The following is a 16,732-nucleotide window of genomic DNA, read 5'->3' as shown; positions in this document are numbered from 1 at the left end:
GACTAAAAAAGGTACTCACGGGCCAATCTGGGATCCTTTGGATTCTTCCGAAATGCATTTTTTTGTGAGTTTGCACAACGGAAAATGTAATACCCAGACACTGAAAAGAAATAATGTATTAGTTGTTTTCATTTCATATTTGCAAACTCTGAAAAAGAAAACTAAGCAACCCATTTTCTTCAACAGAACACCTTCTTGCGTAATTTTACATTCATTATAACAGTCATTTCTTGAGGTATACAAGTCATCCTTCTTCAACTCCCAGCCCCTTCTAACAGAAGCTTGTTTGCAATATGGGTTTCAAAATATTACATGCGTGCTATACTGTATTTGCGCATTTACGCTTAACAAATCTAAGACTTTGGGAATCTTTATGTTCCAGATTTACTGCTCATCTAAAACACTGGCTGGGTTTTGAAATTTCTATTGTGACCCACAGCAGGTTCCCAATTTCTATCCTACCTTTTCCCCCCCCCTACAACACACACACACACACACACGCGCGCGCGCGCGCGCACGTACGTTTATTCTGATAGATTACCTGTTCAATGATGTATCATAGGAGTTGGCCTGGATCTATCCCACAAAAAACTGGATCCAGCCAGCAAAGGTGCAATCTAGCCCATGTTTTATTAACAACATGCTGGTCCCCAGCTGTGCCATTTGGCCCATGTTCAAGCTCCACATTTTACTAACAATGCGCCAAACCCCTGCACTGCACTGCACAGCATTTCTGCTTTGTCCAAATAGCTGCTCTTCTCACTATGGCCTCTAGTCACTGTCGCTGCCAAAATAGCCACCAAAATTCTTGCACAGCAGGTTTGTCAGCAACAAGTTTCCAGCTGAGGCTGCAGAGGGGCAAGAGAGCAGCCAGAAGGAAACAGTGGCCAATGGTACTAACCAAGTCACAGACCACATCCTGCCATTAGTAATAGCTTGCCAATCCCTCACTTATCACAGTGTAATTACAAGACATGATGACAGTCACCCACTCCCCCAGTACACTACGAATAGCCTCAATGCTCTATTTGCTCACATAGCCCAATCGAGGATACCGTCTGATGGCTGCAAACATACAATTTTATTTATTTTTTTATCATCTGGGATGCTAAATCTTCCTTGAATACAGTTAATTCAGTTAACAACAACTAGCACTTTTCGTGTTTAGAATCAAAGCATACATGAAAGTATAAGGACGATTTCATACGGGTTGTCTGTCCCTCACCCCAAGAGGGGTAGGTGAGGGAAGGAATGTGGAAGAAAGTTTCAGCCTCTCCCCAAAATGAGAGAAGCTTATAAATTGAAAAAGGAAAAAGAATGCAGGCTGCAGGTCTTGAGAAGTAGATATATCAAGTTTATTCACATTAAATTTGCTTCCAAGGCTGCCTCTCCTCCCTTTGTTTGACAGCCCTACAAATAAGTTTTTGTTTGGGAAAACAAGATGCAACAAAATGACATGCCAACATATGCCACTACATGTGGGCCATGTAGAGTAAACAAACAAAGCCGCTGATAATTAGTGGGAGGAGGGATGATCTGCATGCCACAATGCCAGGCCCCTGTTTGGGTTTTGTTTCCCCCTCCCCCTTTAATGTAAATCTCAGGCCCTGCATATCATGTTTTTAAAAAGGGTATTTAAAAATGTATTACTCAACAAGCAATTAATTTTTTCTTAGATTAAATTAAAAACAGGAACGAATGTTCTGTTCCAGACTGATTTGAACGTGCAGGATTGGTTGTGGAGGGTTTGGGCAGAGCAGCGGATATATTTTTTGAATTGTATAGCTGCAATTTTTTTTTTAAAAAGGCAACGCTAAAAGAGTTAACTAACCTAATGGCTAAATTGCTTACCACCAATTTATAATGTGAGAGAGTTTATTCTAGTATTTGCACTACTTCCTTAGCCAAACAACATCCTAGGTAATTCATTTTTCCCCTGTTTTTATGTATCCAAATCTAAATGCTAGAAATGGATAGCTATTACACCTTACCCCTGTTAACTGCTGTAAGTGGCATCAACTTGTAGGGTATACAAATGCAAGTGAAAGTAATATAACCAGCCTTGTTATAGCAAACGGGGAACTGAGACTGAACAACTTCCCAAGTTATTGAACACAGGTTTACTTGAGTGCCAGGAAAATCTTTCATCCATTTGCTTTGCTCAGAAAAAAGGAAATAAAACATTAGTAATAAAATAATCATGACTTACTATTTAGAATAATAATTGCAGAAGCAGCAAGCCAGGTAATCTCATTTGGATGACCGACTAGATAGAAAGCCTGTAAGCTGAAGATAAACGGAACCCATACCAAATCTCCAAATGCTAGCATGAATCCAAACCCATCATGGGTAATGTCCATAGTCGTCAAGATAGCTTCCTGGACAGATTGGGGAAGAAAAGTACAGTTCACTGAGCATCAGTATACTTGTCTGTCAGCTATTTAACCAAAAGTGCTACAGATTGGAAAAGGTCTGGCAGTTACCTCATGCCAAAGAGCATCCATTACATACAGAAGTTGAAAACTATTAACCAGTATCATTGACAAAGATGGCGCATTCTGATTATGTATCTTCATCTCAGCCAACAGCATTGCCAAGTTCACAACCACCTGAAAAAGCAGTCATTTTCTTTACTATGAGTTTTTCACATACACTTAAAAACACTTATTTCTACTACACTGTAATTCATCTTAAAAGTCAAGCAATTTAGATCCAAAATTTAAATAACATTAAAAATCCATTTTTTATTAAGAAGCTACTTAGTAGCTATCCTAGTTTTAAACAAATAAATAAGCAAGCAAGCATGGTCTATCCTTAACTGTTAGAATACCTCTTCCCTGAAGGAAAGCAGTAAATTTTAATTGATCAAGGTTTATAAAACCATGAGGATAAAGAGAGTCTCGTGGCTTTCAGCAGACCTTTGTTTTGCATACTTTTTCCATCCTCCAACTGTTATAGCCCTTCTACCACAATTAAAACTTTATTAAAGTTGAGCAAGTGGAACAAGATAGGTAAAGATACTCTGACTCACCCAGCCAATTAAGCTTGGACGTAACTCGCAGAAGTATTTGAGGTCAAAATTTCCAATGCGAGGGTTTAATTCACGGCCAGTAAAGAAGTCGTATATAAAGCGCCCTGCAAACAAAACGCACTTTCTTCCATTAATGGTTTTTGGTTGGTTTCTCCCCACATTCCCACTATCCATAAAATGGTTACTTTAATGGTTATTAGAAATGCTGCTATAAGCCTGAAAGTGTACAATAAAATTTATCACCGAACACGTATGAATATCGGCACCATTTTGAAGTGTGAAAAGTAACCACTAACGGTTTCTTCAAAAAATTTAAGAGACCTCATATGTTAGCACATGTGTTTACATTCTCCCAATTTCTTTAAAAGTTATTTTCAAGTCTTTCCTACTTGAAGTTTGCTTTTTGGCTATATCCCTTCATCCTTACTGGCTTGAGGAACTTTGCTTTCTGTTATCAAGGGACATTACGAATCCCATGCATATGTTATTAAAACCGTCCTTAGTTTTTTCCTCCCTTCTTTACTTTCTTTGCTAGAAGGCAATACCAACACAACACAGCAGGTTTAAACCAAAAAAAGCAATTGTGCCTCTTTAAAATGTATGACCGCTCTGTGTAAGAGAGGAGAGAATAATGCTGTAGGCATAACACAGGGCATAAACTTGGTTAGTAATTTTTTATGAGGGACAAAGAAAGAACATTGCCTCAACTGCATAGATTCCAAGCTGAGCCAACACTTACTTATTAAAAAGACTTCTGGACAGTAACTAAACCAGTTTTTAATATTCATCATTTTGAAGACTACAGCTATATTTGAGAAGTACACCATACTAGAAAAGCAGTAAGCACAATCCCTCAATTTTACTTCTGCTTCATTTCATCTTTGCCTCTTACACTACCATTCTAAAAACCAGCTCTCAATTTAATGTCCTATTGAAAACCCGCTTCTATATATTTAGCCAGGTGAAGCTACCACCTGTACTGATTGATACATGTCAATATTACTACTACTATAACTGAATGTTTAGGAAGGAAAAAATATCATTCCATTTTTTCTTTATACAGTCGCCAGTCAGTCCATTTTTTCCTACTAACCCTGTAAAACCTTTATGTAAATGTGTAGACCCAAACAAGTAAAAACAAAACAAAGCAAAACAACAAAAAATCATTTCTTCCAAAACCCAAATTAAACTAACTGCCAAATAAAACACTGAGTTAATGTAATATCATGTTCTGCATTTGACTTTCCACTGCTATTACCTACTGTTTCAATTTCTTTTTTTCGTACCACAAAAAACAAGGGCAAAAGTCATGAAAGATTATATGAAACAAAATATTAAACACTGGAAAAAGAAAAACTTTTCCTTCCATTGCTGGGGGGCAAGACCAGTGAGAGCTAACTCATAAGGGAACTAGAGGGGGAGTGCTTTGGTGAGGAAGGAGCAGTCCCTGTTCACCCAGGGTTAGTGAAGTAGTATGCTGGTGTTAGTATTTGTATTATGTGGGAGGCACGATAAATATTTAAGAGATGCCTGACGAGAAGTGCATTTAAAAACCTTGGTGCCAAGTCCTTGCTGTTAGAGCAAGCAGGGAAGCAGGTCCCTAGAAATGCAAAAAAATCCCTGAGGGACTGTTTTCTGGTCAAAGTGCATGATTTTTCTATTTTATTTCTGTATCTGGCCTCCAAATTACTGCAATGATCTTTCTTACATAAGAAAGATGGGGGTGGGTTTTGCTTTATATACCTTACAGCATGTCTGTGGAAAGAATGATTTTTCAGAATTATCAACAACTATGGGTATTTGTTTTTCCTATGGCAATGACAGGTCTGTTTTATTTTGCAAACCAAGGGTAAAGATCTCATAAATTGGCCAAGTTTCCCCTACTGGAGCAGTGAGATGTCAGGGGCTGAAGAGAATGAAGTCTGCTTGAGCAAGGAGTTATCCCAGGGGCAAAATCTAGTCTGTTCTGTAAAGAGAGAGCAGAACAGTGGGATCTGGAGGGGCTTTGATCATCCCCACAGCAGTTTGTCACAGCACAGTATATTAAACAAAGACAAGGAAGTACTAGTATTGCTCCATAAAGCCCAGGTAAGACCCCTCTCCCCCTCCATTTACAATACTGCCTGCAACTGGGGTCACCAAAGTTCAGAAAAAAAGTTAAACTGGAACAAGTAATTAAGATGGCCAAGAAAACAAAGACCTTCTTGTATGAAAGAAGATTCAAGGAGCCTGACGTGTAGCAGAATACCAAAGATCATCAGGAGGAGATGCGATTATTTTTTACTACTATATCATGAAAATTAGAGGGGGAAGTTTTCTAGCCAAAAAAAATTCAAGAAGGGCACAGGATAAAATGGCTACGAACTGGTTATGAAAAAAATCAAACTGTAAATTAGAAGAACACTAAGTACCAGAGAAATGAAATTTTGGTATCGTCTTTTGAGCCAAGTGATAGAGGCAAGGAGCCTGAATTGTTTTAAAACCGAACTGATTAAGTTTATGGGATAATATGACAGGACAGGGGGGCCGATGAGTGTATGTGGAAACAAATATTTGTAAATGTCCATGATGGGGCAAAGAGGTGACTTGCTTGCAATGTGCTAGGTGCCTATCAACATAAATATGATTTAGACAAGTTTTGTTCATGGAATAAAAACAACGAAAAATCATGATAAAGGAAAGATTTGATTTTCTCAGACTTACCAGAATTCCCACCAGGTGACAGATTTTCCTCAGGTGCTTTCAGAGATCGAATGTAAAGATAAATGCTGAACACCACAGAAAAAACTATAGCTGAGACTGCAAACTGCAGGAAGTGGTCATACAAATAATGAAGCTCTAATTCAAAATACAAAGATATTCCTACGACTGCTGCAGTTAGAGCAAAAGCATAGAATCCTAAAAGAAAAAAAACAAACCAAAACGTAAGTCTAATATCAAATCAAAACCCAGAGAGCTTGGAGCAATCATTCCACCTTAGCAGGGTTCTAGAGTTTTGAAAAATGCATCCAGGTTTAAAGATACTCCAAATACCTAAATCATTTTACTTTTATACTAAATATGTACTGAATGAGCCCCAAATCAGCTGGCCATTTAAGCAAGTGCTTAAATGATCTCTCTCCTCAGCAAGAAACATTTGTCTTTCTAGAACTGGTTCTTTGAGGGCTGCTCTCTCTGCATATTCCATTAATGACATCCTGTGCTTTGTGCACCTGAACTCATTTTTTGGGGAAGTGTTCTTTAGGGATCATAGTCCTTTCCTTGAGGGTCCTTATGCTGACAAGCAAATAGGAACCACAGAATGACCCCAACCAATCCTCACCTACCCAAAATCCAAATATCAGATTCCAAAATATGCTGTATCTAGTATATAAGGTTAGACATCAGTATCATGTTCTCAATAGAAAGAAAAATATTTATTTTGGCTATCATCTAAACACACACTGCAATGCTCCAAAAGCTCAAAAGGATCATTCAAACACTAGTGAATGGGATGGAGTGCTTGAGTCTGTAGCACCCTTTAGCAGAAACACAGGATGGCACTTCTGAGACTGTGTCCTGGAGAGGGACAGGGGAAATGGAGAAGTTGAGAACTGGACTAGAGAATCAGTCAAGAAACCCGAGGGATACACTACTTGCTCAAATGGTAAAGGTGGAGGGACACTAGGAGTCTGGTCTCCTAGGGTGCCTGTACACGAGCTAGGAGGCTGCTCTAATATAGTGCAATTAAAGCGCATCAGAGCAAACTCAATTAATAGTCTGCTGGAGTGTGGTAATTACTGCATTCCAGCCAGCCTCTGCATCTCATGTATCAGCATCCCTGCACTTCAAAATGGTAGCAGGGGTGCTTTAACTAGACCTTGTTCAACAAGCTTTAGATAGCCTGCCCCCCATCGCCATTCTGAAGGGTGGGGATGCTGATACACGAGACGCTCTGAGGGACTTAATATTGGTCTCTACTAAGTCACTTTATTACTGAGGCATGGATAGCAAGCTAACAGACAACTACAGAAACTTTAAGAGTAACAAGAGTTACGCCAAGTAATCTAACAAGAGCTCAATACATGCACAGTCAGCCATATGCTACACATATACTTTTATAATGAAAAGAACTGTTGTAAATTAACTGTAGAGGAAGGGCTGCAATTGGCTGAGCTACCTATGGTATCACAACAGAAATATTTAAAGATAGATTTAAATGACTTATTGACCTGTCTTTAGCTTAGAGTCTTTCATAACTGGATGAAGTTGAAATTATACTACATCTTAAATACAACAAAATGTCATCAAATATAACCTATGTACAAGATGGCCAATGTTAATTTCAACTCAGCCTTACCTCATCACAAAGATCATTCTAGATGCTGGAAGAGCTGTTACAGATGCTAAATTTCAGTTTTAGCAAAGTTTGAATTTTTGGAGAATCTGCATGAAACTCCATGAAACCCACTCTGTACTTCAAAAGTACAGCCTTGTATTTTTCATAAAAGAGATTTTGTTACCACTTTAAGTTCAAACTGGAACTTAACCTAAAATATGGAGACTCAACAGGTACTCCCATAAGTAACACTGGACCAGTGAACAGTGATTAAATTATAGAGATTCCTAACTGTAGATTGAAACAGAAACATCTAATTCACTGCCATGACTATAATAATGATGAATGCTAGCTGATCAAAGACAAAGCTTTAAAACTTCATATACTCAGATGTGTAACATCATATTCTGGGGAGAAAATCCTTCCTAATAATTTACTAGCTTTCCTTCTGTTGCAGTGGAGATTGACTTGTGCTAAATTTACAATGACCAGCTGGTATAACTACATACAGATTTGGCTTTTTTGTTTCAACTCTTTTAACTCAGTGCATTTTTCCAGTTACTCTCACTTAAATACATTTTTAGCTTGCAACATCGAGTGACACTGGTTAGACAATATTACCAAATTCCCAAGGGGAAAAAACTGAACACACATACCATTTATCCTGTACTGTAGTTTCCTGCCATTCAAAAGTGGTGTTCCTTCTACAACCTTTGAAGAGACAAGATTAAAAATACTAGTTTCCCCCCCCGCATACAGATACAAAAAAGCATAGTTAAAATATTTTTGTTTCTTAACATGGCAGACAATTCAAATCATGATAGTCAATTAGAGCACAGTCAATTAAAGAAATAATGTTGTCTTTCTAAAAATGCTGTACTTTCTATAGTTACATGAAATGTTTGTTGTTGGGTTTTTTTTTTTAATGAGAACTAGCAAGTCTAGTCTTTCATGTGACCCAATTAGTTTCCTTCGTATTATCTGCAGTCAACTTTACTCCTGTAAGCTTCCAATCAGTAAACAGCCACATTTTGTAAACTTTTAAGTCACAAATTTCACAAAAGGAACCACGAGCAGTATATGGAGTAGTTCTCATTAATTTACTAGATTGAGCTGATAACAGCATCGTGTTGATAGGACTACCTATTTCCATACATCATATTAATTAGTTTTATGAACCCTAGGTATAACTACAATTCTCAATGTGCATTAAACTAGCCATGGAATAACGTCTGTGCACCCTCATACAGAAGCAGCTACAGGACAAGTTTTTAAAGCATCTGAAGACACTGTGCTGGTAAGACTACTGGAATGCTCAGAAGAGGGTACGTAGATCTTCCCAGTTAATTAGGAGGGCTTAGTGCAAAGAAATTTCTCCAAGAGGGACATACTAAGTGACGAGGCAGCTATTATAAACAGAGTGACTCAGAAGGTAAAAACAGGGACAGGACTTAAAATGCCTTATAATGCAATTTATGCTAGAAAAGCATGCAAATTAGCATTACGACATTGTGTTTAAAATGATATCGACTTCTGTTTCCTAGAGCAGAGTATTATTAGCCAAATCAAAATGGTCTTCAACTGATGCAGGAACCGCTATAAACAAAAACCTAAAATAACCATCCGACTCTTTTTCATTTGATGCTTCAGGGTGAAAGAACAATACACAAGTCCAAATGTACTGTGATACATATGGATAGGATAGCCAAGAATGACTTCCCAAGCAATGAAGCTTACAATCTGAAGCATGTCATTTAATGTCTAAGTGGAACCAAACAGGAACTTAGAAAAGCAGCAGATCCAGTCTGCCTGCTCAGGTCTTACCATAAGACATTACTCTATAAATCTATATGCAGCAAGACCTGGACAGGTTGCAGGGGTGGGCTAACAAAAACAGAATGCGTTTCAATACTGACAAGTGCAGGGTGCTGCACTTGGGCAGCAGTAACCAGCAGCACACTTATAAGATGGGAAACTCCCTTCTTGAGAGCACGGAGGCAGAAAGGGATCTTGGAGTCATTATTGACTCCAAGATGAACATGGGCCAACAGTGCGAGGTCACGGTCGGCAGGGCTAACCGGACCCTATCGTGCATCCACAGATGCATCTCGAGTAGGGCCAAGGAGGTGATCCTCCCCATCTATGCTACACTGGTCAGGCCACAGCTGGAGTACTGTGTCCAGTTCTGGGCACCCCACTTCAAGAGGGATGCAGACAACATTGAGAGGGTCCAGAGGCGGGCCACCCACATGATCCGGGGACAGCAGGGCAGACCCTACAATGAGAGGTTACGAGACCTGAACCTGTTCAGCCTTCACAAGAGAAGGCTGAGGGGGGATCTGGTGACTGTCTATAAACTCACTAGGGGGGACCAGAAGGGTTTGAGGGAGACCTTGTTTCCCCTAGCGCCCCCAGGGATAACAAGGAATAACGGCCACAAGTTGTTGGAGAGTAGGTTTAGATTAGATATCCATAAGAACTACTTCACAGTCAGGGCGGCTAGGATCTGGAACCAATTTCCAAGGAAATTTATGATTCTATTGGTCTCTTCTGCTACTTGATCCCTAAACAATAATGCTTACCGTACACTCTCTTGTGGGGACTGGAATACAATGCCAGAAAATAAGGGGTTTTCATAACAAGGGGTTTTCTAGATCACAATTGTGCTATTTCAAGTTAGAATAATTTGCAGCATCTACATTACAGTTTAGTTAATTTCCATTATTAGAATTCATGTCGGTATCAAGAATGTAAGTCCAACTTACAAAACAATCATTCGCCATAATGCATTTGCTAGTAAAAGTTTACCTTTCCAACTGGCAGCAAGTAAAACAGAGCTTGGAGAAAGAACCATACAAGCCAGACACCAAACACTCTAGTTTCCCACAAGCTATCAAAAGAAGGCAAAGGTGGAGGAAAGTTCATAATACTGGGGTCTTCCTGTTTGCACATCAACAGCAAGTAAAGCACAGTTGCAGGCATGAAAACTATCATGCAGAAGGTCCCTGTAAATAGAGAGCACAAAATATTAGGAGATGAATATGAAAAATAAAAGTGTTTTATCCCATTAGAACAGCAGTTCTAAACCCATTCTTTATTTCAAAACCATGATAAATGTTTATTTGGTACGATGAAACAGGGCAAACCTGGCCTCACTTCCTGCTACTACATACAGCTCCCAGAACTAGCTGGAGCCAAGTACCACTGGGTGGGGGGGCCTCCCCCTGTGCAGGCCATTAGCGTCCTGAGGGCCCGTCACCTGCTCCTGCCAGCAGCAAGGGCTTTAGTCATTGGGGGGGAAAGCTCCCCCCATGCACACTACCTACCCACCATACACACACACCCCACACACAATATACAAGAGTAAGGCTTTATTTTTGAGCTATTATGCAATCATCTCTACACTACGCAAACACAAACACAAATCGGGAAAAGAATATTTTTTTAAATAAAATTAAAATGTTATAGTAGATGTTTGATTTTTAGTATAAGATTTTGTTGGTTTTTTTCTATTCCAAGATGGAACCCCCCGCCCCACCCCAGAGTACTTTTGGGGGCAAAGGTAGGGACTTCTGGTGGCAAAAGTCAGGGGTTAGGGACAGGACTTCCAGTCCCAAGATGGTGACCAGGGGACAGGGCTACCTGTGCAACCCTCGACAGCTCACCAAAACGCATTAAAGCGGCCCTCCAGCTGAAATAATTGCCTACCCCTTCTCTAGTGGCTCTCCTCCATTGGAGAGTGGACCTTGCAAGTGGCCATGAAACTGAGTTGTGTATTCCTTAGCATACAGAATGTGACATCAATTTACAAGTAAAAAACCATGCGTGCAGTTGGGTCACAACTTGCAGTGTGAGAATCTTTGTCTTTCACTACAGATTGTAAATATTCACAGAAAAATAAATTACTTTCTAATCTAAGATGTTTTAGCTCAGTCTTACAGTTGGCAGAGGGCTTGGACTAACATAGTGCCACAAACTGTTTTTATAGGTTTTGTCCGCTCTAGATTTAATAATTGTCCCCTCCCACCTTCTCTCTGCCTTGCTGGGATTATTACAGGGGGAAGTGACCATCTCATAGGCATCTTAATTACTATCACTATTCCTCTTCATAAACTCTTCCAGTCTTTATCCAATCACAGAGTCAGGAATTTCTTCTGCCATTATTAAGAAAAGAAAAACTGTTTGAATTTCCTAGCTTTACACTTAATTAAGTCATTTTGGGTATAAAACTGAATTAAACAGTAATTCCATTTAATACAAAGTAAACAACTTGCCTCTAATAGCTCTCCAAAGTGTATTTTACAAGACTATATTACAGTTGAATTTGAAAAGCCAGATGGTTGAGACTATGACAGCTTACTCCAGTAATTCCGAATACTCAAACCCAAGATGAAGTCTGCTATGATTGTTCTGTTTGTTATGGGATCTAACATCACCACCATAAGTAAAACGCAGCTGCATCAAATGAATGGTCATAATTAAAAAGAAGGACCTTTGACCATGACAATGTGTCGAATAAAAACTAGTGCTTAATAATTTCCGGTTATTACTAGATTTAATATACATACCAATTCTTCCACCAAATTCTAGCTCTTTTGTCTGTGCTGATGCTTTCTCAATAGTTTTTGCTGCCTCAAAACTTCGTTTTTCTGAATACGTTTCCTCCTTTGTCTTATCTTCTTTTCTTGAACGCACACGGTATTGATCAAGCACACGGTCTATTTCTAGGTCCAAATCAACCTTTTGCTAGTAAAGAGTGATATATAGAAATGTGATTAATATATGTTATTCTAAACCTTTTTTTTTTTTTTTTTTTTTAATAAAAAGGTCATTAACTTGATTTAAACTGAGGTACTATGCATTTTTTCACTAAAGATTTTATACAGTCATTAAGAATCGGAGGGAAGACACGTGAAACACCTTAAATGTTCTACTTATGACAGTGTCACCCTGATCACTTAAATTCCCCTCCTGAGCTTGTTTGCTATGTTTCCATCTTTCCCAATTTCAATTCTACATTTTAGTCCTCCATTCACACAGGTACTAAGCTAAAAGATGACTTTTCCTTTGACAAAAACATTTATTTAAAAGAAAATCACTGTTCCATTTCTTGTTTTTACATTATCTTCCTAATTCTTTTTGCTTAATTTGTACGTTGTCCATTTCTGATTATTTCTAGTAAAGTTAGTGATTTGCTCTGGTCAAACACACTGCTTTTTGTTTTCGTACCTGTAAGATTTTGTGGGAAGTGTCGTTCCTTTCCGTACTGTCAGGCTCCCCATTATACCTGCTTGTATTGTTCTCATTCAGTTTCTAGTTAGAAGATGACAGATTGAATATAAAGTGAAATGTCTGTACATAATGAAGAATTTTTTAAAAATATCTAATTTCTTTCTTTCAGTACTTTGGAGTGATTTTATCATAACAAAAAAAGCCATTTGTTTACTTTGTGCACTTAACAGCACTGTGAAAATGAGTAAATCCTATTTCTTCAGTTTGTGTACATCTCCACACAACAAGAAGGAAGCGAGAACACTATTTTAAATACCACTCAACTCATATCAATAAGTGTCAACTGTTATGCAAACTAGAAAATGATCCAATTCACTCATCTACGGCGACTGGTTTTACAAGGTGCAGGATGCTAAAAATTGTTTTTCGAGAAGTATCAACAAAGTATACAAAAAGGAACATCCCTTCAGGCTACATAACTCAGATGCTTCCAGACATTTTTAGAGTGCTACAGAGCCATGTGTTCAAGGTCCTTAGCTACACTGCAAAGGTCTCCAGCTAAGAGGTGAAACAGGGACTGCTTCACAGCTCCTCCCACAAGAAGACAGCCTCAGGCTCACTGGCCTCAGGCTCGTGCTGTAGTCCGTCTCATGCTGCCTGGTAGCCCTTTAAAACACCTGGTGCTTTAACAAACTGCTGATGTTTGAGCACCAGCAGCCACAACTAGAGGTGCACCAATAAAGATTTTTTTGGCCAATACCAATGGCCAATTTTTAACCAGCCATATCGGCTAATACTGATCTGGCAACAACCTATATGCAGCCTGGCAGCATGGAGAGCAGCTCTCTGCCAGTAAGTCTGTGGGGTGCAGAAGGGGTGTGGGGGGCAGATCAAGGCCCCCACAGTGAGAGAGGGAGTGGGGTAGGTGCAGGGGCTGCCCAGCCAGGGCCCTGGGAGTGGGGCAGAGCCACGGGCAGCTTGTCCAGGGGGTGGCTCCCACCACTGTGCACACCCCAGGGGAAGGCAAGGGGGGCATGAGCCCCCCACCCCCTGAGATCACAGGGCAAGGGTGGGCTGCCTGCTCAGGGCCAGGGGCTGTGCTAGCCTCTTCCAGGGGAGGCAGCAGCTATGCTGGGAGGAGTGGCTACAGAGTGGGATATAGCCTCCCCAACATTCCCCAGAGCCACCCCTCTCAGCACGGCTGATAATGTTAATTTTCCTTTTGTCAGTGCCAAACCAATATGCCACCAATATATTAGTGCACATTTATCCATAACACCATTGCTCCAAGGCAGCAAGGGCAACAGAGTTCCCAGGAACCTTACACTGGTTGCAGGGAACCCCCATATCCTTGCCAACCAGCCAAGGCTGTTCCCACAATTCCTGCAGAATGGGGACAATTCTGCTTGCTACCCACCACTCCAAAGGGACCAAGGCTGTTCCAGACACTTGCCCGGATGCTGGGGCCTTTAAAGAGTATGTGAGCAGCCTGGGAGGTTTTTACAAGTCTTCAGCTCTTGGGTTGTACAAGAGCAGACAACACCAGTTTCCCCACCTGGGCAAACCCAGCCAAACCAGCCCTGTCCCAATTGTCAACGAACAGCAACAGGGACATGGCAACCCATAAGCCTCCCTGACAGATGGGATGCCAGGGAGCCAGCTTTTCTTCCCCCCTGCACGGTGGGAGAGGGAAGGGAAAACAGAGTACCATGGTGTAGTGTAATATAAGACCTGGTCAGATGTTAGGTTTGTCCTGACGTGACGAAGAATTTGCCATTTAAAACAATAAGTTTTATCATGAATCCACCATTTTTTGGTGGATTGGCCATTTTTATCAAGGGAGAAATTCCTTTAACATCTAGCATGTTACTGTTTGTCATTGGAAACTATAATATATTCCACAACAAATGTAATGTCTGGAGGAAGACCATTAAAATGCATACACTATTTGTTCTCCTCATGGTTTCAATTTCTGTTTTGTAGCAAGGAAGTTAGAAAAGGCTCATTCTAGTTCTAGCAGCTGAACAAAATGATGAGTTCTTGAGGGACAGGACCACTCTAATCACACCAGTGACCAATGGATCTGGTTCTACTCTCTAAATTATAAACAACCCAATACCAGACTCTGCGGAGCTTCTTCGACAGAGAGAAAGTGAGCTGGGGCACACAGCCATTAGAAACACATTGATAAGTGTATGGTCAACCAGCTATGCTCTGGCCCCAACAGGTACAAAACAGTTTGTTATAACAAAATCCAGAGCACTCGCTGTCTTAAAATAGTCTTTAGAATTCAGCCAAATGAAAACTAATTTTCAATGAATCAGTGAAATAACATTGGCTATGCACAGACTGTATTTACCTTAAACTTTGTTCCCAGTATATGCCCAAAATAGGCAGCAGCGTGTTGGTTCAACTTGGCTCCACAGCATAAGTATAGATTGGGCGATATAGACAAGTGCCAAAAAAGACCCACTAACAGCTGCTTAAAATTGTCTCGGACGGCCGGAGCCGACTCGAGGTGATATACAAACTGCTCGGTCGTTTGGGCGGGCTGGTGAATGGAGAGGCAGACAAAGCATATTGGTTGCAAAAACTTTACTTACGCCGCTACTAGCCGCGACGCAGGTGGTCCGGTCGCTTAAACAACTCCATGAGTTGCTCCAGCTGGCAAGGCTCAGGCCAGCTAATCCGTCCACAAATTAAGCTGGCAGGGAAAGGGTACGTCAAAGGATTGCGCTCGGCGACGGGGAGAAGAATCGATAGGTGATCAGTCTGTCGATCAGCTTAGCCGCAAGTCAGATATCTTTAGCACTCTGCAGCGTGCTCAAAGTTCTCCGACTTGGGCGGAAGTTGCACAAAATTTTATACGGCCAGCAAGCCAATTACTAGCCGCCATGTAGGAATAATTTAGAACTGGCCAATAGCGGGACACAAATTTGCACGCAAAATGGCAGGAACTCTCTTGCACCGGAGTTCTCTGTTGCAGCAGAAAACTTTTGCTGTGCAAGAGACTCTCACGTGGCGGGAAAATTCCATCGTGCCGAGGCACTAAAACCATTGGGTTGTGACATGCCCCCTTGCCAACGGCACAACTGGAATTTTAGACACATGAGTACGTTATAGAGAATTTTTGTTTCAGGATTTACTGGACTGACGGAGCTTAAGCAACCAACATACATACATACATACATACATACATACATATAAACAAACAATTTTACAGACCAGTCTTTTAACAAACTATAAAATAGAATAACTTAAACATATAACAACAACTATTAGTTATCATCTGATTGGAGAACATCTGTTTGGGACTCCCCTCATTTATTAGTCACTGCAGGACGTCCATCTTCTCCCATAACAGACAATACCAATTAAAATACTTAGCAAAGATAGGGAGGAGCAGCGCCATAGCAAGTTCTGGGCCGATAAACATTCGCTGCCTCGGTGCCCCCTCCATAGCCGTTATTACGTTGACTTAAGGGAACCGCGGTTGGGTGCTCGACGGATCTCACGATCGAGCGGCTGTGGACTACTGCTTTGTTGAAGTTGGACCTGTAAAAAAAGAAACAACAACAGAACAAAACAAAAGAGAATCATAGTTGAATTTACTATAAGGATACTAGGTGAACGTCGGAACGACGAGTCATCCAGTTGTGATGAACGATAATAGGGGGACGATTGGGCTTTTCCTCTAATTGGATAGAATAGGTATTAGGATACTGTCCTGACCGTTGAACTGTTCCCTTGTGAACTTGCGGATGAGACTGGTGGGGGTGTGGTATCGAGATCCACACTAATTCATCTGGTTGATTCCCATGGTAGGGGTTTCTGGACATTAGCTTCGTCCCATAACGGCTTTGAGGCGTTCAGTGAGATGAGAACATCATGATTGAATTTAGTCCAGTTTTTAAACATCCCCCCTCCTCTGAGATGAAGTTGTTCTTTGTACAAACCTATGTGTCTTTCTACAACGCCAATGGACTGCGGGTGGTACGGCAGATGGAGATGCCATGCTACATTGTGAAGACGAGCAAATTTGTCTGGAGCGTTAAACGGGGGTCCCCCATCAGACTGAATCTCATGAGGAGGTTGCCAGGTGGCAAATACAGCAGTTAAGGCAGAAATAACAGCAGTGGCATTGCTTTTCC

At 40.6% G+C, this 16,732-nt stretch overlaps 1 protein-coding gene across 1 annotated transcript in view; it reads right to left on the bottom strand.

The window, feature by feature from the left end:
* The window catches only part of LBR (lamin B receptor), a 28,481-nt gene that overhangs the window by 2,329 nt on the left and 9,420 nt on the right, over positions 1–16,732 (bottom strand). Inside the window, exons 3-11 of the mRNA XM_006016577.3 lie at positions 12,579–12,662; positions 11,918–12,095; positions 10,158–10,354; positions 8,006–8,060; positions 5,735–5,929; positions 3,032–3,135; positions 2,484–2,609; positions 2,210–2,378; positions 20–100 (exon numbers count right to left, since the gene is read on the bottom strand). Coding sequence (XP_006016639.1) covers positions 20–100; positions 2,210–2,378; positions 2,484–2,609; positions 3,032–3,135; positions 5,735–5,929; positions 8,006–8,060; positions 10,158–10,354; positions 11,918–12,095; positions 12,579–12,662 — 1,189 coding nt within the window. The remainder of the gene's footprint in view (positions 1–19; positions 101–2,209; positions 2,379–2,483; positions 2,610–3,031; positions 3,136–5,734; positions 5,930–8,005; positions 8,061–10,157; positions 10,355–11,917; positions 12,096–12,578; positions 12,663–16,732) is intronic.

This window comes from Alligator sinensis, unplaced genomic scaffold, assembly GCF_000455745.1.
Source record: "Alligator sinensis unplaced genomic scaffold, ASM45574v1 scaffold138_1, whole genome shotgun sequence".
Taxonomy (NCBI): domain Eukaryota; kingdom Metazoa; phylum Chordata; order Crocodylia; family Alligatoridae; genus Alligator; species Alligator sinensis.
This window is presented reverse-complemented; position numbering and strand designations above follow the sequence as displayed.